The sequence below is a fragment of the Haemaphysalis longicornis genome, unplaced genomic scaffold, assembly GCF_048455015.1.
Source record: "Haemaphysalis longicornis isolate Haplotype H1 unplaced genomic scaffold, Haemaphysalis longicornis Haplotype H1 scaffold_5, whole genome shotgun sequence".
Taxonomy (NCBI): domain Eukaryota; kingdom Metazoa; phylum Arthropoda; class Arachnida; order Ixodida; family Ixodidae; genus Haemaphysalis; species Haemaphysalis longicornis.
The window spans coordinates 46,006,018-46,029,931 of record NW_027526385.1 but is presented as its reverse complement, the minus strand read 5'-3'; the positions used below and the strand labels follow the sequence as shown (position 1 = coordinate 46,029,931).

At 45.9% G+C, this 23,914-nt stretch overlaps 1 protein-coding gene across 4 annotated transcripts in view; it reads right to left on the bottom strand.

Moving 5' to 3' along the window:
• Sn (fascin domain-containing protein singed) overlaps positions 1-23,914 on the bottom strand; it is a 77,558-nt gene that overhangs the window by 2,549 nt on the left and 51,095 nt on the right. For 3 of the 4 annotated variants that reach the window (XM_077670329.1, XM_077670326.1, XM_077670328.1), the window contains exons 2-7: positions 12,021-12,144; positions 10,129-10,458; positions 7,378-7,607; positions 5,307-5,479; positions 4,216-4,372; positions 2,453-2,751 (exon numbers count right to left, since the gene is read on the bottom strand). In XM_077670329.1, coding sequence (XP_077526455.1) covers positions 2,453-2,751; positions 4,216-4,372; positions 5,307-5,479; positions 7,378-7,607; positions 10,129-10,458; positions 12,021-12,131 — 1,300 coding nt within the window. In that variant the 5' untranslated portion in view covers positions 12,132-12,144. Of the gene's footprint in view, positions 1-2,452; positions 2,752-4,215; positions 4,373-5,306; positions 5,480-7,377; positions 7,608-10,128; positions 10,459-12,020; positions 12,145-17,656; positions 17,793-23,914 lie in introns of those variants that run through there. The other variant, XM_077670325.1, reaches the window with a different exon arrangement.

Below are 23,914 nucleotides of genomic sequence, written 5' to 3'. Positions count from 1 at the left end.
ACATCAATGTTAAAAAGCGCTCACTTGCTGTAAAGTGCACCACAGCAAAGGCAAAATGGACGCAAAGCTTTTTTTTTTCTTTCCGTTTAGCTGCAACTCATTCTGCAGTGCATTGTATTCATGTCATGGGTGGCTCTGTTTGCGAGAAATTTTGATTCGTAAACATGGCACTGCTGCATAAGAAGTGGGAGGACCAAGTTTCTTGGATGCTTACAAGATCACAAAAAGGGCACGCTACGGTGACGTTCCTTCTGTAAAAGGCGGCCTTCATAATGCCACAGTACCAAAAGACGCACAAGTACACTACTCCAAGTTTTTATATCATGGGACCATTTACCCAATGGCAGGTCAGCATATTGCGTAGGTTGAAACGGGTAGTAGCTGAAAATTGCTTGTAAAACACCTTCCACTGAGAATGTTGTACAGGCTTGCTGATTTGCATGTGGTGCTTGGTTGCAAGAGATGCCTTCCGCACAAGCGCTTATCACCACACTTTTAATTGATTGTAGTGTTTAACGCGCCGACGCAACGCAGGAGATGAGGTGTGCCGTAGTAGAGGGCTCCGGATTAAGAGGGCTCCGGACGAACCAAACAGTGCAATAAAACCACAAAAGTACAGAATTTCTTTTTGCTGGCACAAGATTTTATGCAGCTAGTTTTACAAAAACATTGTCAATTGATGACCCGACATTTACGAATTTTACAGCGTTTGCAGAAACCATGCTAACATTACTGCAGTGGTATAGTTGCACTCCCTGGTCCTTCTATAGCACAAAGGGATAAAAGCTATTTTAGTATTTCATAGGTACACAATGAAAAAATTGTCCGAAATGGAGTGACATAATATGTTGCACAACTCTAAACTTACACCCCATAGACGAAAACTGACTGCATATGTGTGCTCAGGATGTTGAAATACACTGAATGTGTAAATCTCAAGCACATAGGTTGAAAAATAACAAAAAAGTCCTCAAGACCAGTGTCCCCCCTTAACGTGTGCCAAAATCTTGTACACATGGGTGTCCTTCCTTTTATCACCACAGTTTTACACCTCCATCCCATGGCAATGCAGTGATCAGGTGAGCAATGACACTCCTGTGATGTCGAGAAGCTGCGACAGCTGTACTAGATGTAATCAGCAGAACAATCTTTTGCATAAAAGCGTGTGTAAGGACACTGTTGAAAAACTGATTGTCAACCACTTGACAAGCAAAGAAGAAGAAATGGCTGTGGATGAAATATTCGCTCGCATGTAAAGCATTCGCATTTCCTCCTCGGTTGAACTTGCTAGCCAAATCCACAACAGCATACTTGTTCCAATTCGCCCTGTGAATAACTTTGCAGGAGAATTGTCCTGTGTAAACTGAACAGAAGTGAGCGCAATACAATCACTTCCTGTGTGTCAAGCCCTCCTCACGAATTTGCGCGATACATCAAATAACTTCACACTCGCGCTTCAAAGACAAAAAATAAATCTGTATTTGTTCTCTGCATGCCAAAAGACACGCTGCGTGTAAATTTCAAGTGAATAAGATAAACATAAAAAGGGCCACGCAGACAAAATACAAGTTTGTTTTATTCAAAAGATTTGGTGTTTTCTAGGGCCCAAGCGCTTGTTCGGCAGCAAACGATGCTTTATTCACTGAGAAATTAAATATTACAAGTTAAATGTAGACTCTCCCAGTAAATCGTGGGTGTTGGTGATGTCCACAATAACGTATTAAGAGCAGGGCCTTAAAACTAAATGCAGCCTGCTGACCGGGCTGCTCCCATATTACAGGCGGCCGTTTGATTATCTTGTTTATCGCCCACTTTCGCAGATGGCGCTGCAGTACTTTTGAAGTGCCAGTGTTCGCACTTTGCTTCTGGCTGGACTCCCACACCCGTTGAATTTTTATTACGGTTCATACTAATCGTTCCCTAAAACTTAAGCTACGGCTCTACAAACATGGTCACATAAGTGACCGTGCCACTTGTGTCAGTTGGTCAGTGACGCTTCAGACAAGACCAGTGCGTCCAACGGCTGTGTTAGCGGTGTCAGCCAGCACAGTGCCTCACTAACTGCTTCGTTTTTACATGTTCGTTCGCAATTTTAATTGTTCACCCCACCATTCTTACTGCTCTAAAAAGAATGTTCCCTACATTTAGGCGCAAATAGCTTGTTCGGCAAGCTTATAAACCCTGCCTAATTTGCGTTTGATTTTGCAGGCCTCGGCCAATCGCACAGCAGGGCTTATGGCTTCATAGGTTCTGTTGTGGGAAATGAGCTAGTGCTTCCATCGCCCTTCTCTTTTTTCCTAATTGTATAGCTTATTAGAGTGAAGTGTGTGTTAAAAGTGGTGTCAGTATGATTCTAACGATGCAATCTTTCAAATGAACCAAACTTGTGTTTTGTCTGTGTGGCCCCTTTAATGACAGTGAGGTTGAAAAAGCTACGGAAGAGGACGGATACCTTTGAGGTGGCAGACCCCGCGGTCGGCGCGCTCGACGTGCACCACCTCGTAGCTGGCGCGGTTGCACTCGAGGCGGGGCGAGGAGGGGCCCTTGCGGCCCACGAAGCCCTGGTCACAGCGCAGCACCAGCACGGGCCGGTTGACCAGCGCAAAGTGGAACTTGGCCGCGGGGTCGCCGGCCTCGCAGTTGGCGAACAGGTGGCCGCTCTTCTTGGCCCCCACCAGCTTGCCGTTGCTGGCCACCAGGGCCACGCTGCCGTCGCCCTGCCAGCACAGCTCGAACAGGCTGTTGGACGACCTGCTGGGCGCGCAAGATGAGAGCTCGTCAACTCAGTCCCCCGGGGCTAGGGGAGGTACGCACCGTACCGGAGGGGTAGGCAAAAAATCAAAGCCCTTTGTTTTGATTAAGAAAAAAAAAATGGTTAAAACTCAGTTTTTTTCCCCATGCAACCCGAGTCAAAGTCCAAAATCTAAACTGCTAGATGTCGGATAGATGTCGAATCAAGGTTCAATTCCAACCACAAGCGTTTTTTTTTTTTTTTTTTTAGGCACTTGATGTGTTTTTACTTACCATTTTGTGAAACTCGGTGCGTAAAATTAGCTTTCCTGCAGTGCATTATGTAGTGACATCAATGCTACCAGTTTTTTCAAACACACGAGACGCCGACCAGTCAAAAAATCGTTTCTGGTGATGTATTCATTGTGAACAAGGCTTCCGTGCTGGAAGCCGAAACGTCAAGAACGATTTTTTGACTGGTCGGCGTCTCGTGTGTTTGAAATGCGTTTTCCAGGCCAGATGGGATTCCGTCACTGTCTCGACTTCAATGCTACCAGTGAGGCATAGAAAGAGGTTCGCTTTAAAACAGTGTGTAACGACATGGCACAAAAGGAGGAAAGTACAAAATGTACATTTTCGTACGTGTTCCTTCATGCAAATAATTTGTTAGTCTGCACCATGTTTGTCTCCTCCACTTTTTTTTAATGCAAAAGCACTAGGCGCCCTATTGAACAAGATGGTCAACATTGGCTTAACCATTAACTAGACCCAGTGACTTATACTCTGAATTTCAGAAATGCACACTAAAAACAATTATAGGTACAGTTAATCAAGGCTAACTAATGGAATGTAGTGGCAAGACAGCTCTGAATACCGAAACCAGTGATGCCTAATGGAACACCACATGTGTCATCCATCCTTCATGGTACCAACTAGCACAGTGGCACCAGTAATGACTGCATCTCGACAATGCACCTTTCATCTACATTATCTTCGATGTTGGAGGATCAAATTTTTCGCATCTCCAAAACAAATACACAAGACGGCTCAATACAGGAACAATGACACCAAGGAAGGGCTACCAGTGTCACTGTTAAGGGTACCAAGGTGGTACCTGCCGTGACCACAATGCCAGGGCAACACAAGACAACTCAGTACCGGTTACGATGACACCAAAGGATGGCACCACCAGGGTCGTTCGTGCTGCTGAATAGCATAGTGGTAGCTGCCAGGACCGCAATGCCAAGGCACACAAGACAGCTCAGTACCAGAAACAATGACACCATAGAAAGAGTACCAACGGTATCATCATTCCTGGTACCGAGTAGCACACTAGTGCCCGTAAGGACCACACTGCAAAGGCACACAAGACAGCTCAGCACCAGGAACAGTGGCACCAAAGAAAGCACCACCACTGCCATCATTCGTGGTACGGAGTAGCACAGTGATGCTGGCCAGGACAGCAACGCGAAAGCAAGGACGCACCCTTTGTCCGCATTGGCTTGGATGCCGGAGGAGCTCTCGAGGCTCCAGTACTTGTCCTGCATGGTGCGCACAAACCAGCGGCCGGACTCCTTGTCCCACTCCAGCTGGAACGTCTCGTGGTCCGACACCTCGTCCTGGTTGGCCGTCACATCCACACCTGCCACGGGAAGCCGACGAACGTTAGAACGGGTGCTGTCTATCAGTGAGGATGCAAGCTTCATGCAAGGTTCAAATTCAAACGTGGTGTCTAAGCTCTCAAGCGCTGATTTCGAGGACATTGTATTAGTGGTGAAAGACGAGACATAGGAAAGAAATGCACAGGATGAACACTACGTCCCGCGTATGTCACACCAATGATTTTATTGGTGTAAAAGGCACAGCATACCGCGAACATGAAAAATTAAATCAGTTGTGCCTGTTTACTTCGCACATCCCAGTCACTGAATCAACTAAGTAGTGTACGGTTATCATCATCTCTCCATGGTCACAATGATAGCCTCTCCCATTCCAACTTCCAACTGTGATGTTTGCATTCATTCCTTGCACCTGAATTTTATTTCATGCCTCCATAAAGTTTACTGTTTTCCCCTGCCTCTACCCCAATCTCCGGGTAGCCACCTCGATAGTCCATCGGTTGCCAGATGTCACGGTTTTATTATTTGAGCTAGATGTCTTCCACACGAGTTTGTTGATACGCTGCTTTCAAAAAGTACCAGGCGTGTGGTCAATTAGTTTGTTTCTGCGGGAGGTTGGAAGACAAAAAGAGGGAAATGGAGCCGCTCCATGTCTGAAAACATAGGTTACCTGCATAAAGCTCCCGTAATAGCATTTGGTGGCAAATATGAAACATGCACTACACCATTTTTTTTTTCCTTTACCTGTACTGCCACTTTTGGTAAAAACTGATAACGAGAGGAGTCTCAGCATTGCAATTTGTAGTTTTGTTCCCCCGTATAATGCATTGCAAAGGCAACTTCACAGCTATTCGCTACTGTTGTAAGTAGGCTGAACAATATCGATCGCATTTCCAGGTCTTGACAATTTAAGTATCGCAGAGAGGAACAACAGTGGAGTGCAGAGGGAGCGGTTACCTTGCTTGACGGAGACGTACTTCCCGTTGAAGCCCACAAAGGCCGCCTGCGGCACAGAGTCTTCGAGGGAGAACAGCTCGTCGCGGGTGACAGAGTTTGAGCGCGTGCGCATCACCGCCTTGGAGCCGATGGGCGACAGGTAACGCAGGTTCATGTCCCTCAGCGCCAGGTACCTGCATGTTGCGGGGCGAGAAAAGGAGCTCGTTGCTTTCTTCTCAGCAGTCACAAAAGAATAGAATCTGTAGATAGCCCACGGCGAAATTTGTCGCGCGAGATGACACTTTCAAATTGCGGTTTGGGCTAGTTGGTGCATGCTAACTGAAATACAAAACAGCGCAAAAAGACGGGACGAGAAACAACGACACACGGCACTGACTGGCAACTGGTTGGTTTATTTCGCAGCTTGCGAAATATACCCAAAGAAGGAAGGAGAGAAGGAAACAGGATAAAAATGAAGTGCATCCAACAATACACACAAAACGCAAGATCTATACACGTGCATTGACCAAAAAGTTAGAAATGTCGATACAGCGCAGCGATCTAACACATGGCCAGAGGCGCGAGGCAAGGAAAGGCAATCCTGGACAGTGCAGCTTGGTTTTTTACGAGTCCAGATAGCAGATTTCTTTACCTTGTAACTAACACAATCGCTGCCTGCCTTGCGAATGAGGTATGCTTCATAAATTTTACGCTCACGCTGACCCTTATATGTTCGTGCAATACGCATATCGTGGAATCTGGGCGAGCACCCATGGTCACAACAATGTGTGGCAAGGTTGCTGCCACTCCCTGTTTTTAGTGTGTTTGCATGCTCACAGAGACGATCGTTTACACAGCGCCCGGTCTGACCAATGTAAGTCTTCCTACAGGACAGGAACACAACACAGCACCTACATTCTACGCAAGACTGTGTGGTCTTTCACGCAAAAGGTGCGCTTTGGCTCGTTTGTGTTCGCTCGTCTGCAAAGGCTATCCAGTTTGTTTGGTGCCTTCGTTCCTTTGGTGTATTTCGCACGCCGCGAAATAAAATAACCAGTTGCTAATCAGTGCCATGTGTTGTCATTTCTTGTCCAGTCTTTTTGCTTTGCGCTGTTAGTTATGACACTTAGTTTTGAGTATGGTTTATACGGTGCAAACTGTTCAGCTAAGTGTGGTCTCCGTCCTGAACCACCACTGCTTGCACCACACACTGCCTCTTCAGCCTCTGCAACATGTGTTAGACAGCGGTAGTCACATGCCAGACCATAGAAGGTTGCTGACTTCGCACCATGTGTTAGTGCCATCACTTAGTTCTTCCATCCATGGCGTTCACAGACCTGTAGATATACATCAGTTCCTTTCCCAAACAACCGTATAGTTGCAACTCCCTGCTGGCAATGTATCTAGGTAATATTTTTGTTAGTACCAACAAAAACAGTGCTACACCACAGTACCTTTATTACGTAATAAAAATGCTGACGAAAGTGGGTAATGTGAAATCCACACGTCTAAGCACAGATTCTTGAGAATGCCAGCAACCTTTCTGGTTGATCGAAATTGTAGCGAAGTACGAGCTGCCCAGTCATTTGAATAATGCAGAGTTGTACGTAATCTTCACGGTTTCCTTGCCACACCAGTGGAAATGGATTATGATCCTTATAATAAGTGTAGCATTTCATCTTGTTCATCACATAGGGAGTGGCTTAACGCTTTGCAGTCCGTTGTTGGGAGAATGTATGGCCAGTGTATGGCCAACGGACTATGTATGGGCACGGCCGTACACGGCAGCACACTGTAGCGGTCCACTGCCTGGGTAGGCCCAACTTGGCTGTTCAAAGTTAAATACCGCAGTTTTTCTCAAAAGTGGGTAAAAGGTCCGGCCGTTTGATCCGGACCTCTCACCTACTTTCCGTACCGGAACGGCCGAAAAATGGGCAAAAGGTCTAGTCCGGAAAGGGTTAAGGTGTGGGCTCGTGACCCACTCGCGAGTAATGCAAAGCACGAACCAAACCATCACTTAATCCACAATGCACACTTAAAATTTAGACCCCACTGACACTGGCAGTTGCAAAGAGGAAAGGGCCAAGCTCACCCCGAGTGGAACTCGAGGCTGAAGAGGCACTCGGGCGTGCACGTCTCGCTGAGCTTGCCGTCGGGGCAGAGGTAGCGGTCGTTGCTAGTGTGCAGGGCGTACCGGCCGTCCCGGAACTCCAGGGTGAACAGGGTGTCCTCCCCCCACGGGGTGGCTGCATCCACCTGGATCTCATCCCCTGCCGCCGACAGGTGCGCATAGCGGCGACGCCCGATGGACCGGATGGTCACCTGGTCACGAGGAGAGGAAAATTCACGGGTCGCGCTTTGCTGTGTGGAAAAACTTAAAGGGTTTACAAAAGGTTCTTTATATTATCCTAGGGCATGACTCTTTTAAATCTTTTAACAGCTATACTTTCATATCGTTAAAACAACGTTAAATCGCTTTTTCAACAATACTTTGGTGTTTAGTGCAGCCACAGGCAACTTTTAAGCTTGCTTGCGAGCCATTCCGAGTAAAAATGGAATGCTTCTTAGCCGATCACGGTGCCATGGCCATTAAAGAAGCCATGAAGAGAAAACACAAGTATGGTTCATTCAAAAGATTGCCTCGTTAAAATTATACTGACACCACTTTTAACGTAAACTTCGCTCAGATAAGCTACATAATTAGGAAAAAAGTGAATGGCCATGCGACACACTAGCATTTCCCGCAACAGAACCTATGATGTCATACCAGACAGCTCTGCGATTGGCGGAGGGCGGCAAAAGCAAACGCAAATTTGGCAGAGCTTATAAGCTTGCCGAACGAGCTACATATTTGCACTTAAATTTAGGGCACATTCTTTTTAAAGCACTAAGAATGGTGGAACAAACAGTGGAAGTTACGAAAGCACACGTAAGCATAGAAGTACCGATGCGTACTGCTGTTGGTACTGCGCACACTATGCTTAGTTTAGCTGCACAGGACTGCGGGGCTTTGGGGTTGTTTCAGACGACACTGGCCAATTGACGCAAGCGACGATGTCTAACGTGACCATATTTGTAGAGCGAGCACCATGTTTCACAAAACGATTTTCTCCATGAACAAAACAAGCCAGGTACAAATACATTCACAAACAAGCCAAAGGCAGAAAACAGCTTGCCGCGGTGTGGTGGCGCCATCTATGTCCACTAACGGTAAACAAGGCCCTGTGATGTCATTGCAGACCACGAAAACGCACGATTTAGCGGGAAAATCAAAATTTTAACCAAAATGAATTAATTTCTCAGTGAATAAAGCATCATTTGCGTTCGGACAAGCATGGGGGGCGCTATAAAACATGAAATCTTTCAAATACACAAACTTGTGCTTTGTCTTCATGGCTCCTTTAAGCAAGAATATATTGGGAAGGTGAACCGGCCAACTGAGGGGGACACATGCGAATGACCAGATAATGTCACTATAAAAATCAACATGGGCTTGAAAGCTTTGTAGCTGTAAATGCGAAGGAGAGGGTAGCAGCACCTGGTGGAAAAAATGAATGGTGGCCACAATTCATTCTGGGGCTGTGCAGTGAAATTCCGATCGCAGCAGCCGTGCAGTTTCGTCTCCCGCAACAGACGCCACGAGCTTAAACTTAGACCAAGAACTTGTGACATTATCTGGCCGCCCTAGAAAGTGATGTTTCCCCTTCCATCTTGTTCTTACCCCGCAGCCACGCTCATCATTCCGCTTGCCTAGATGCTAGCACCAGATTTCCCTCTAGTATATATTACAGTGAAAACTCGATCTAACGAAACCCTATCTTATGAATTTTCCGATTTAACAAACAAATTCAGATTCCCCTGCAGGTGCCTATATGTCTCAATGCTTTTATGAACTCGAATTAAAGAAATGGATTCAGCGCCAATCCAGATTTAATGAAGTATTTCAAAAACAGACCCGTGTAAGATTGATTGATTGTAGGGCTTAACGCGCCGACACAATGCAGGCGATGAGGCGCGCCATAGTGGAGAGCTCCGGATTAATTCTGACCACCTGGGAATCTTTATCGTGCACCGAAATCTCGTACACACAGGTGTTTTTGCTTTTCCCCTCCATCAGAAAAGCGGCTGCCGCGGCCGGGAATCGAACTTGCGACCTCGTGCTCAGCAGCGCAATGCCTTAGCCACTGAGACACCGCGGCAGGTACCCGTGTAAGAAGAGCGATTTTGTTGCGTCAGAATGTCACAAAGTATACATCAGAAAAAAAAAAAAAACCTAACCAGTTTCGTTTTTACACAGCTCTAAGGTGTGCTGACGACCCGGAGGCTGCTGAAGCTCCTGTACCACTCCAGGCCAGGCGATGAATACTATTAATTTGTTCAAGAGATTTGTTAGGGCTCACGAAGGAACCAAGGACGTGTTGAATGCGTTTGCATGCTACAAAAAGATTTTCCGCCCAATGCTAATGAAGTGCACGCAGGCAAAAATAACAGGCTTTTTCACGAAAAACATATTCACTTCCCACAGGAACTTTGGCATTTTATTATTTTCACCGCGGAGTTTAAGCGCAATGCTAAATTATTGGCAGGTAAGCGCCGCAGCCAGTGTAATTACGGTGCGATTGTAGCTGCTGGGATGGGCCTCCCTTTACACATTGAATTTGTGGAATCAACTGCTTTTAAAATGACAGTCTGAATTCTACGAAGTTCTCAATCTAACGAACTAATTAGCAGTTCCGTGCAACTTCTTTTGTCGTAGTTTCATGGTACAGATAAAATCCGATCCAAAGCCACCTTGGCATACTGGGAAAAGAACTGACGACCGAAACGGGACGGGGTCAGTCACCTGTGGTCTGGCGGCAAGGTGGACAGTCCAGAGCTCGGCAGGTCCCGGGGCCTTGGCGACGCAGACCAGCTGGTCGGAAGAGGCGCCCAGGAAGTAGCCGCGGTTGGTGTTGCGCAGGGCCCACTGGCCCTTGGCATCGCCCGAGACGGTGATCTGGAAGACTGAGCCCGCGTTGGCCTCCTCGGCGTCGCAGGTGACGTTGCCGAACTGGTCGACGGCCAGGTAGCGGCCCAGGTGAGAGCGCAGCCGAACAGCTTCCTCCCCGGCGTCACTGTACGGCTCGAGGGACCACAGCTGCTTCTTCTTCAGGGCCGCCCCATTGGCGTTCACCTGCAGCAGCATCAAGGACACGGGGATGGGGAGTTTGGATGGTCAGTGGGCTCGCTTGATTCACGACATTGGCGGATCCAGGGGGGGGGGGGGAAGGGGTGTCCGGATGGTCTGACCCCCCCTCCCCCTTGAATTTTGAATTTATACCCCATGAAGGTGACTCCTCAGGTCGTAGAAAAGGTCTAGTTGACAGTTTTTTCTATTTCTGTTATTTTTGGTTTTCCAAAGTTTTGGTGAACAATAAAGGCTACTATTCTCCTCCCCCTCATCATCATCATTATCATCACCACCTCTACCAACATCACTGATAGAAGCTGACCCCCCCCTCCTCCTGAAGGTCCGAAAATTCCCCAACACCATAGAAACACGTGTGAAAAACAAATGGCAGATCGCTTCACAGGAAGTTCGTGGTGAGCGTTTGTCATTAACTTGTCAGTGTCAACTTCAGGGCGAAGGAGGCCCTTCCCATCCGGTTCTACCTACTCCTGTTCCATCATCCCAATCCATTCTCCAAGATCCCTGTGTACTACTTTGATCTTTGATCCCCCCCCTCCAAGTTCTCCAGTTATCTAGTTCTTACCGCAGTTTTATTTTTGTTGTGGTAGAAGTTCGTTGGCCAAGCTTGTTTTGTGTTTTGTGGTGCTGCCAACCCAGGTTTCAAAGATCGGAAGGTTGCGGCCCTACTAATTTCTTTGGAAGGCTGGCAACTTAGCATTAGTCTTGGGCCCAAAAACAGGATGCTTTTGTAATGCAAGGCAGTGCTAGATGACAATGTGCACAATGAACTCAAAAATGGTGTCATTAGTGGCACTGCCAAAAGTGGCACGTTTAGAGTTTGGAGTTGGGCTAGCCGCTATCCCCAGCATTTGGGCATTAAAGCCGTGCAAGGAGCAGCACCAAACATGAAAACAAACACGAATGCCAACTTATCCACAACTGCTATTGCACACAAAAATTGCACTGATGACTAGGATATATGATAGCATGTATTTTCTTGTTCAGTGTCTCTGCACTGTTTTCATCTAGAAACAAAAACTGGAATAGTAGTTTGAGCAGAGTATACAAATAATAGCCCCCCTACTATTGTTCCATCTCCAACCCCATGCTGGACGATGAGACTCATACCTAATGCAACAATGTGCACACATTTATACATCTTAATTTCCACCCTGAGTTCATTCCCTGCCTGTCACGTTCCCTTACCACCTCAGTTACACAGAACTCACTTCAAGCACATACTGGTAGAAAATAAGCTTGTACTGTTTTACGTGAAAGAACGCAGTAAACAATCTCAACCTTAAAGCAACTAATCATTGCTACGTGCTCACAACACTGTTGAAGATGCCAAAGCAACTTCCCGTTTCCACTGCGTTTACTTTCAATCGGGTGTTTACATTGGGTGTGTTTACGTTGCGGGTGCATTTATGTTGGGGTGAAATTACGTTGGGGTGCTACTAATATGTTGGGCTGCAACTGCTACATTGTGGGTGAAACTGCTTCGCCGTGGGTGAAACTGCTACGTTGAGGTGGGTGCAACTGCTACGTTGTGGGTGTTCACGCACCTTGAAGCCAAAGGTCTCTGCTGTGAGGTACTTGTGGGCACCGTTGAGGAGCCCCACACTCCAGGTCAGGGAGCTGGTCACCGCCTCGCCGCAGCCGTTGCCGTTCATCATCTTGGACAGGCTCCTGCACACAGTGCAAAAGAGGGAAAAACAAACATTCATCACTAACTGAACAGCGCTGTCAGGCCGAGTCCGTTGATTGATTATGGGGTTTAACGAGACAAAGCTACGCCTGGGCTATGAGGGGTGCCTTTTAACATGTGTCGAAAACACGGACGGTTCCGTTTTCCGCCTCCATCTACAAATCAGCTACTGCAGCCAGAATCGAACTTTCATCCTTGGGCAGGTAGAGTCAGCTATGTCAATCCCTATGCAGCGGATTTAAATGAAGGGGCAGTGCAATGCTTTTCGTATCGGCACCTGGCAAATCCATTAATCATTAACTTCTTCCACAGACATCACAAAAAAAGGTGAAAATATGCTTTTTTTTTCTAGCTGGATTATTGAACCAGAAATTTCCTCTAGCTAGAAATTCAGTTTCTAGTTTATTTCTAGCTGGATTGAGATTTACTTCCAGCTAGCATTCATTAGTCCAGCTAGAAGAAAAGAAACCTGCAAGCTGGAAATAATCGTCTCTACCTAGACTAAGAATTTGTCTAGTTAGGAGCTGTCGATTACAGCTAGAATCTAATAATCGAGTTAGAAATGAAGCCGGAAATTATGATTTCTTGCTAGAAATGCTCTTTCCATTTTCACGGGGGAGCCAATGCAAATGAACTCATATTCTGGAAGAAAAAAAAATCTTAACGGAAGCAAGCGAAAAAAGTGTCCCCCCTTCCTGTGCAACTGAAATCTGAGTGCTACCTCAACACCTCGTTTTCAACCAGGAACAATGAAAACAGCTATCAACATTGATGTACAAACAGTGCATGTTAATCTTGCACTGCATTTGGACCTGCAAATTGACAGTGCCAGTGCTGAGAAGAAATTGTTGACAAGAGCAGATGCAGATAAGAAACACTGCAAAAAAGACTTATCCAGACATAGGATACAGCAAAGCAGAAAACTCAACAGGGGACAAAGATTGTGATATGCACTGAGGCAGCTTTGAGTGCTGGGGTGACAGGGAAATGCACTCCCCATCGTGTCGCCAGTTATGTTTTATTGCATGCAAGTTTGATCAATTCGAAAAATTGTGCTACAGAACATGAACCGTATGTTGTTGCTTGCTCACTTTACAGACACATGCAGTACATACAATGTGCCACTCATAGGTAATCTGCGCACAACATTTTGCTAAAGAATTGAGGATAAAAATCTGTCAGATTTAATGCCCAACTAAAGGTATTTTATGCAAATTGCTACAAGTATTTGCACGCAAGTGCTGCCATTGCAAAGCAACTACAAATACAACAAGCTCAAAGAAAGTTTATTCATTTCAAAGTGGAATTATTTAAAAAAAAAAGCCCAGGCTGGGGGTGTTTTTCCTTTTTACGTGCCTACTTATTCTACTTAAATGCATTCTCTCCACCACCGGGGACACAGCCCACCTACCTTACGCTTCTAACTGGCCCTACTATTCATGGCACCATTAGGTTTGCCAACCACACAGGCTGTGGAAGGCATCGCAAAGGCTCAGCAGTGACTGCTTCCTTTCTTATAACTGAGCACACAATTCAGGATTTCCACGTGCTCGTAATTTCATGTGGCAAATGACACGTGTTACCGTACTTATTCACACACACACACACACACACACACACACACACACACACACACACACACACACACACACACATATATATATACATATACATATATATATATATACATATATATACATATACATATACATATATATATATACATATATATACATATACATATATATATATACATACATATATATATATACATACATATATATATATATATATACATACATATATATATATACATACATATATATACATACATATATATACATACATATATATATATACATATATATATATACATATATATATATACATATATATATATACATACATATATATACATACATATATATACATACATATATATATATACATACATATATATACATACATATATATATATACATACATATATATACATACATATATATATATACATACATATATATATATATATATATATATATATATATATATATATAAAAGCAGTAGAAGAAACTTTCGAGGAGCCAGAAGAAATAGTTGAGAAAATGGTAGACGCACTATTAAAAACAAAAACAGTGGTTTAGTTACTTAGGATGAAGACTGGTCCTCCAGTCGAAACATCAGTAAACCACTGTTTGTTTTTAATCGTGCGTCTACCATTTTCTCAACTATATAAATAGAGATCATGAGGTTCGACGGGCCAGTATAAAAATAGTGAAAGAAGTCGACTGACACGTTTCCCGTTTTTGTCGCCAACAGTTTCGGAGTTAGAAACTCCCCTGAAGAAGGAGTTTCTAACTCCGAAACTGTTGGCAACAAAAACGGGAAACGTGTCAGTCGACTTCTTTCACTATATATATATATATATATATATATATATATATATATATATATATATAGAGAGAGAGAGAGAGAGAGAGATTTTTTTTACTCTAAACTGTGCCCTCACCTTATAATCGAATAAATACGGTAGTTCAATTATTTTATAGCATGCACTTGCTTTCAATGAGAAAGGACCACCATACAGCAGTGGTTATCAGTGGCATCGACACTTCTTTCATTAGCTTTGTTTCCACTGCTATCCCAGGACCACCCTGTCACTTCATATCAATTGACTGTTCAATGAGGAATCTGCTCCACGGTACGGTAGTTTGCTTATGGCAGCTTGGACGCATGCTTCAGCCAGAGCTGCGTATAGAAATATGCATAATGATTTGGGAAAACTCAGTCGAAATGAACAGTCTCGGTGAAAGTCAGACGTTGACATTACTTAATTAACCACTTCGAGTGTATTAGGTACAATGAACTGTTGGTCTAGTTCCTTCCTGCAAGGTTTAAAGTTAAGCACACGCACTGCACACTACTGCTTTTTCACTGCTGCGATATTCTTGTTTGACAGTCTTCTTTCAATAAAATGTAGCACTAAGAAAAAAAAAACTGCAGGGGTGACCACGGCTGATGTCAGGATACCAAGCACGTAGGACAAGAGACATGCAGACATAGATGTGAAAAAGATAATAGATAGAGATAATAGATAGTAAATAGCCAATAGATAAAATACAATCTACAAAATGAAGAGGGCACCTGGAAAAAATGAATTACACTTGTTTATAAATGCCATCCTATTGTCATTGTACTTCAGTGTATACTTTTTCATACCGTGGTTGTGCTCAATATTGTCCACTTTCAAACAATTTTTTTTTCATGCCTACAATAACTAGCTGTACTCTTGTAATACATTATATAATACTATTACTTTTTTATTTTTTAGAATATGTTCCTATTAGATGGGACAGGAGCTTTGTTTCATTATAACTGGAGTGTTCCCCAAAAAAATGTGCTTCTTGTGCATATCACTGATGGAAATGTTGAGTCCCATTCGTCAGGCGTCGATGCAAGTAGACCGAAAGAACCAACGTGTATACCAGGGTCCAGTACTATAACAGTGCCATAGCCATTAGAATGCTTGAGCCTTTTACAATCAGTTTTTGGGCTAAATCATAAGTAAAGTGTCTAGAATATATTCTAGGCATCACATTGTAAGTTCGCCAAGCACTCTGTACGCTTACATTGCATGACCAGGCTAATGAGGGTCCCCAATTTGTTTTCTACTATTTTACACAGCACGGAAGCGTGGAGTTCTCAACACTGTACAATATGACCTACACACTTGGGCAAGCGTTCGGTCCGCTTGGCACAGAAACGAAATGTATGTCAGCATTTGCTGCTGGAAGCAGTGATTAAGCGAAAAAAAAAAGAAAAAGAAGCAAATGTCACGTTTCCTTTCTGATCTCTTAAAGGAAATATTTTCTCTAGTAAAGCCTGGATTTATGTTTATATAGTGCCCGCACATTTTAGTGCTTAAGTGACCTTAAAGTGACCTCTTAAGTGACCTTAAAAGAAAACATACTCAGCCAGAAACAACGCCATATTTGAAACATTATAGTTAAAGCCAAATTCGGCAGCTAGGAAGGATTTGAGCCGCTGTAGCAAGGAACAGGTACAGGTGCAGTCATAAGTAATTGGAAGGATTTGTGAATATCACAAAATATTTGTCTTACTGGCTTGATGACAGCCATTGCCGGTTCAGTCAGGCAGGCAGTTTCCGGAGGAAAAAATTTCTCTAAATTTAGGAGACCGTATTCCAGTCACTTTTGACGGAACCTGTACATAGGGGAGTAGCAATCCGTATAAAATCCAGGTTCATCTCAAGACGGGAGGCTGGGGGTGCGGATGACGGGAAATGCAGGTCTGATGCGCAAAATTAGTCAACGACACCAACCGCACACCTACCGTTCCGAGTTAGTTCGCACATCGCAGGCTGCTTTACCGCAGTGCACGGGGACTCAGCAGTGAAGCACGCTTGCCGTGGCAAGCTCCAATCGCGCGATCCACTCTCATTACGTTAATACAGCCTCCTGCAAGCCCGTAGAGAGTTTTATACGCGAAAAGCCGGCGCAGTTATTTAGAAAGAATGCTGGACGAGCCCGCTAATCGTCAGCCTAGCATTACGGCGAACGCGAAGCTCGTTTCACGCTGTTTCGCCAGTCAAGGAAGCGTTACGTCAGCAGGCAGGAATGCGTACGTCATCACGGCGGGCAGTGCCGGCAGAAAGCAGGTTAGGATGACATCGACCGAGATTGCGAGAAATTCGTCTTTTGTCTCCGTTAAGAGCACGAAACAGTTTCGTGCGTACAGACTCGCCGCAACATCTTTTCCGCAACACGTCCGACTGTGGGATCATAACGTACGTTTTATCCTTGGAATGTTACGGCCGAAACCTGCAATGCGCTAGACTTTTCTGCTAGTAACACTGGCGTTTCCGTATCGGAATCACTTTGCACCCTTTTAACAGAGATAATACAGGGCCTCGAAAAAAAAAAAAAGAACTCACCTTTTTAGAGTAACCAGAGGAAGGGTATAAACAGACATCGGAGTGAGAAAGGTACGGACAACACGCGTCACTTGGCCTCTAGCAGCATGACTGCTGGTACGCACAACCACCGGTATCTCCAAAGCTTCCACACGCCAACTATCTCGCCTTTTGAAGGGAGGCGGTGCACAAAATAACGCAGTCGCCTCAGTTACAACCAACTCTTCCAGCACCTCCTAGGTGAAGAAATCGCTGGTAACAAGAAGCCACAGTGAAGTCCAATTTCAAGAGCAGAAAAACGAACGACCAGCAGCCGACTTCAAGAGGACATACGCGGCCTGGACAAAACGTCAACGTTGCACACCACACCCTTTTTCTGATCCTGCAGCAGGGAAAATTTCGGGCGAAGTCCCCCAGACGTCGCCGAGAACAACGCGGTGGACAGGCGACTATGTCCAGAAGGTCCAGGATCGGGCGAGAAGAGGACTTTCGATGCGTGCACGATTGCGATGCCCTTCAAAAGAAGCGAAGAAGCTCGCTGCGATTGCGCAAGAACTCACAGTAGCAATCTCGAGCCAGATTCCAGACCGTACTGCGGGACCACCGGGCTGACGAGTAGCATATCCTCCCGGGCCGTGGCTCGCAGCGGCACAGCCAACGACGCATAAGCCATTCAGAGACGTGGAGAAGCCACGTCGAGTCGTCGGCCGCTACTAACACCACGCAGACACGGCGACGTCTAGAGCGCTTCTGGCCAGGGCACACGAGCCGGCGCCGAAGCCATTGAGGCCAGCGCGCAATGCATGCCGCCTGGTAACCCAGATGCCACGGCGGCTTGCATCACGAAGCCTGCCCACCGGAGCGCCACCACTGAGAAGAGTACGGCACGCGTGCCATCGCTCTGCAAAGAGCGCACGCAAAGTCGGGGGAGAGGGGGGCACCGGCGGCGGCCATGTGTGGACCGGTCATCCGGAACCTGAGTAACGTCTCGGACGGGGCCGGCGGCGCGGCGCACCCACGCCACGGCGCTGGGCGCATCGCGAGTTATCGGGACGAGTCGGCAGAGACCTGGCACGCGCTTTGCCTCGGCTTGTTTGCCGAGCGGCTCTGGAGAGGCCAGTCACCCCACTCCCAGCCTGGAAAGGAGCGACATCATTACGCATGCGTTCGGCGGCAGCTTTCCATTGTTCGCGAGACGGTACGAAGAGTAGGGTTTTCGTTTCGAGTTAGGCTTAGCGCGCTCCCACTCGCTCCACCATAACGAAATAACGGTTACAACGAAATTACCCTTTCTCGTCCGCAATTACGCTTTTCTCAGTGCGGGGGCCCTGCGTGGCTAAGAAATGAGCGGGCGGCGACCTGGCAGAATATATGGCGGTGAAGCGTGGGAAATTCGTGGTTAAAAATTGGCGCCCCTGACACCACTTTTATACCTCTTCCCTCCGGCTGCTACGAGACTTCTTAATTAAACAATGCATCCTACTGACAAAGCATGTTTACTATACTTAAACCGAGGTCCAGTGGGCGCGTCTCATCCAAGTTTTTCTCTTGTATTTGGTACTTCAAGCGTCCAGGGCTGCTATAGAGTCGAAGCTGCTGTCGACATAGACATCAAATTCTCCATGGTGAATGGTGTAAGCATAGCTCTGGTAACACGTGTAAACGTGGGGGAAAGCCGGGCAGCGGCAATGCAGCGAAAATGATATAACGAGACAATCTACGAAACAAGGACGGGTTGAAAGTTACTCATTGCGGCCTAAGCATTTGTTTTAAAATCGGTTGCCTCATCGACTTTTCCCCCTGCCTTTGTCTTGATTGATTGTAAGATTTAACGCGCCGACGCAACGCAGGCGATGAGGCGCGCCGTAGTGGAGGGCTCCGGATTAATGTTGACCACCTGGGGATCTTTATTAACGTGCGCCGAAATATCGTACACAGGGGCGTTTTTTTTTCGCCTCTATCAGCCTCCTTCGTCTTTTCCTATATTCGGCTTGGCATCCGTACATGCCTTCAAAAGGGTGTAGAGATTACTCCGCAGATAAATCTTCAAAAGAGTAATAATTACTTCCTCGATGCACCATCGAGGGAGTAAAATTACTCCGCAAATACACTTATATGTGAGTAAAAAGTTTGCTCCCTAGGTATATCTTCAAAACAATAAGAATTACTCCTTCGATGCAGCTTCAAAGGTGCAAAAATTACTCCGCAAATACACCTTTACGAAAAAGAATCAAGATTAGTCCCCGTACTCCTCGAAAGAGTGAAGTTTAGCCTCCCACCACCAAAAGTACACTCCTCCCAGGATGATTACCCCCGCATATTCGGAGTCGGACTACCGTCTGCGGCACACAACGGAACCGGGCGCGCCCATAGCCGCCGACGACTGCAACGCCGCGGTGATCCGGAACTGGCGAAAAAGGGACGTCTCCAAAGACCGCCCCGCACGGGGACAGCGGCCACGGCGGCAGACAAACGGCCCTTCGTCCCCGCTCTATCTGCGCGGGCGGTCTTGCGGCACGAACCGCGCCTTGGCTGCAGAGCCATAGCTCTGTCGGTTCAGCGACGCCGCGACTTTGTCGTCAACCCACAATGGACAATGGGGCAGCGACGCGCGTGGACCGGAGATTAGCTGGAGCGGGAGGCCGTAATCCTTCGGCCAGCCTGACGTAACGCGGTCGACAAAAGCGGAGCAAAGCGGCTTTGTGAACGCGATCGTGCTCAATGCAGTCCTCGCACGAATACTTCGGGCCTGGATTTTTCCCGGAAGCTCGTGACCGGGCTGCGTAATTTCTGCGGTGCCAATATATAAGGCTGTCTGAGAACCGGTGTATCGGAGCTGCTGCCAGCGTAATTGGCGGAAGTTTATTACTGCTCCTGCCTAAGAAGTTCCTGTTTGTATCGGATGAGATCCGCTTGTGGGCTGTTATTAGGACAAAAAAGTAAGTCAGCAGGCGTGGTATACAAAACTAAACATAGAGCAACAATAAGGGAGAGAGAGAAAGCAGATTTTCTCAGAAGTCACCGGACGCATTCCAGACACGCGAACCAAGGCGGCGGATGAAGTCCGTGCGAAACGACGCGGCGGGAATTGGACAACATAGTCAACGCATATATGGGTAAATTAAAACTGAACTTAAAAATATGAACCACACCACAAAAAATTGAAGAATATGGTTCGTGGACGTGACATAATGACGCGGTTGTGGAATGTTTGGAAAGTCACATTTCGAAGCTTTGTTGCTGTTATGGAGCCCCGGTATAATTTGACTTGCATGCATGGAATGAAATTGCGCTATTTCTGTGCTTCGGTTCATATTTTTGTGTTCGCGTTTAATTTGTTCGTGACTGTACGTGGCGTTCCCACGGGAGTAGGGCCCTTGCCCCTTCTTTTCATAGTCGCATGGTGAGATATCAGGACTGGAAGCATGGCTTCAGTCTGCAACCTCCCAATCCTTCACTCTTAACAAAAATCCTAGCAAGAAGGTAGTAAGGGGTTGTATTTACTAACTCCTCAACACCATCACTACCCCGCAGAACGGTACGTAGGTCCTGCCACTAAGTATGGAACCTAAATGCAGCCGTTACAGTGTAGACCGTGAGCTTAGTAACTGCTGCTTGTTTGATACTAACATTCACCGATAGTAACAAATTTCCGTGAATTATTGAACATAACAACTACAGCGCTTTTCCCACCACAAATCACGATATAAAAGTTTTTGCAAATCCACATGCTTACTTGTATATTCTCACGTTAAAATGCATAATTCTAAAATTATTGCTAAAATATTTGATTTTTTTCCACAAGGCCACCGACTATCAGAGGACTCTCTGCTGCTGGCTATAAAGGCAAGAAGAGCAGACGTATTTCTGAAGTAACTAAGCAATCCTGACTCGCCTAGTGCATCCCGTTACTTTTCTTGCTCAATTTATTTGTTGGTTGTCTAAATGGGATAGTATGTGCATGTGTTGAGTGTGTTTCTATGTTGTGCTGCGTGCTCAGCCGATCTGCATAGTCACGCGTAGCTCACGGCCAGTTAGTAAAAGCACTACTAAGTACCTAGTGGATACTAGGACAAGTAACTGGTTAGTGTCTGCTAGGGAGTGCCACGACTTTTTTAAAGGGACCCTGCAACACTTGCTTCAACTTTTTTCGAAATCTTAAATGCTTCTAAAACGTAGTCACCCAACACACCCAGTACTTAGATTAGGGGGTCGCGAAGTACCTCGCCAAAAATTACTGTTCTATGCCCATCAGGTAACTTGTAAACTCGCTCGAAATATTTTTCGCTCTTTCCCGGTCTTGACGTTCTTCGACGGCCCGAATTACCTCACTAAGGCCATATAGCGGCTGTTGGCCGGTTTTCCTTCAGTTGCAGCAATGAACGCTTTTCGAAAGCAACTTTTAAAAAAGGACACAAAAAGCAGAAACGGAAGGCGTATCTGGTGCGACGAGCAAATCACGGAGTGCCGCTCCGTGCTGGCGATAACTGTAGCTTTCGCAGTGCTTCCAGACGCGAAAGAAAGAGTGAAAGCGCTTATCGAAAGTGTTGCAGGGACCCTTTAAAGAGTGTTCAGAATGCACTGAGGCAGGCTGCAGCAGGCTGCAGCAGAACGGTCGCAATATGCGAACGAGCATTATCGTACAAAGTCGCATATGGGGCTGCGCGGCCTGCGAAACTGCCGCCTTGCAAGGGAAGTCGAAGAAGGAGCAGTGGACGAAAAGACAGGACGAAGCTTTTAACGGAGCTGCTTATTGTGGCATCACGTGCGAGGTAAACAGCAAGAGTGTACAGGGTCCCATTTGTTCCCTGTTGCGTTTGCCACCGGAGTGCGTATATACAACGTTCGTTTTCACATCAGAGAATCGTGTCATTTTTTTTTTTCCTTCGACAATCGAAAGTTGCAACGGCTTCTAAGCGAAATAAAGACACCCAATAACATGACTTTCCACTCCACACGCTTTATATATAGGTACATTTAGCTGCCAAGACTTGGGATTGTATTTGGCACTGCACGCAAGCCACCTTTTTCGCGAAACTAGTTTCCTCAATCATACGTTGCAAAACGCATAACCATGGGATGGTCTCGCATCACTATGCATTGTCATACAGTAAAAGCTCGCTAATCCGAACTTACGGTTAATCCGAACTTACGGTTAATTCGAACTGACGGTTAATTCGAACTGACGCCCTGGTCCCGGCACAGTCCCGTACATTTCAATGGGGAAAAACTCCCGATAATTCGAACTCCGCTTAATTCGAACCACGTTATGGCCCCCTTAGAGTTCGAATTAACGAGCTTTTACTGTATTAGCACGGTAAGGCCTTGTCACAGCCCGAGCAGGCGAAGCAGGAAACGAGAAAGCCTTTCTTTCGCTGCTGCAACACGAACCCATGTACAGTGGTCAACTCGCCCTATTGTGCTCCGATAGCGTATCAAAGCGCTCGATTAATCCCGACACAAAGTCGCGAATTCCTACAATTGTGCTCTGATAGCGTATCAGGGCGCACGAGTTCTTGACAAGTTCCTTCACGAATTCCTCGAAAAGCGGTCTATATATTGTCACGAGAAGACTAAGAAGAGGGCAGTAGAACATGCCGCTGTTCTCTCAACCATTGAGGACGAAGAAGACGAGCCTGCATGCGAGCACCCACATCTTAGTTTTTGCAATGAATTAGAGACTATAGAACATTTTCTCCTCTTCTGCCGACGGTTGACCTCCTTACGAAAAAGATATCTGGAAAACCCTTTTAATCAATTGGCCCACCCAATCACTGTTCCTCTAATACTATCATTCGGGGCGACAGTACCGGGTTTTTGCCGCGGGGATCTTTGCCGCGCTGTACATTCATTCATCTTTGAATCACGCCGTCTACCGTGCTAGCCGCTAATTCAAGATGGCGGGCTGCTCTTTAAAACAAGTCTGCGCCTGTATCCTCGGCCTTCCCGCTCACTGCCTCTCCTCCTCTGCCGAATCTTCTTTCTTTATTTTGTTTTTACGTACTTTCCACGATTGTCCTTCGGCCTATCCTTTCCTTATTCATTTGTGTTGATTTTGTAGTTCGTGAGCTCTATCTGCTACCGCACCTCATTTTCTGGTAGTTTACTTATCTTTTTATTCCCGTTTATACTCACCTTTTTCCTGTATTTATTCAATTTTCTTCTTTTAATCCAAATTCCCGTTTTTCCTCTTCTCTCAGTTAGCGCCCATTTCCTGGCCAATCCCCCTGAGTGGGTACGAGCCATTTTTTTTTTTTTGGTACCAACCAATTAACCAACCATCTTAGTTCTTGCCCTATCTACAAACTGCGACCGTTATACCTGTAGGAGAGGCGCATTCTTCGATTTTGCCTTGGCCTCACGCGTTCCTGAACTCAGGGTCCGATTTCGCTTGCTGACGGAATTCAAACTTACCTCCGCATGTACGAAGCCCCGACTGGAGCTGCCAAGCCTGTATTTATTTGTGATCCGAGTTTATTTTTTACATCCCCGTGGCCGAACGTATTTCCCCACAAGTGCGCAATTTGTTCAAACATGCCTTGATTGCATTTCGGTTAAGTTATATGAAGTTATCCCAGTATTTACTATTGAGCGAAAAACTGAATATTTATCCAAGTATCCTGCTTCTTATGCGATTTATTCTGATGGATCTCAAAATGGCGAGAAAGCAGGAATAGGTATTTTTGCAGAATCTTTAGGTTGGAGTTAATCGCTACGAATCCCGGACTATACACCCATTTTTATGTCAGAATTTTTAGCAATAGCTCTCGCTCTGTGTAAAGTACCGCAGCATGTATCAGAAGTCATCATATATCCGA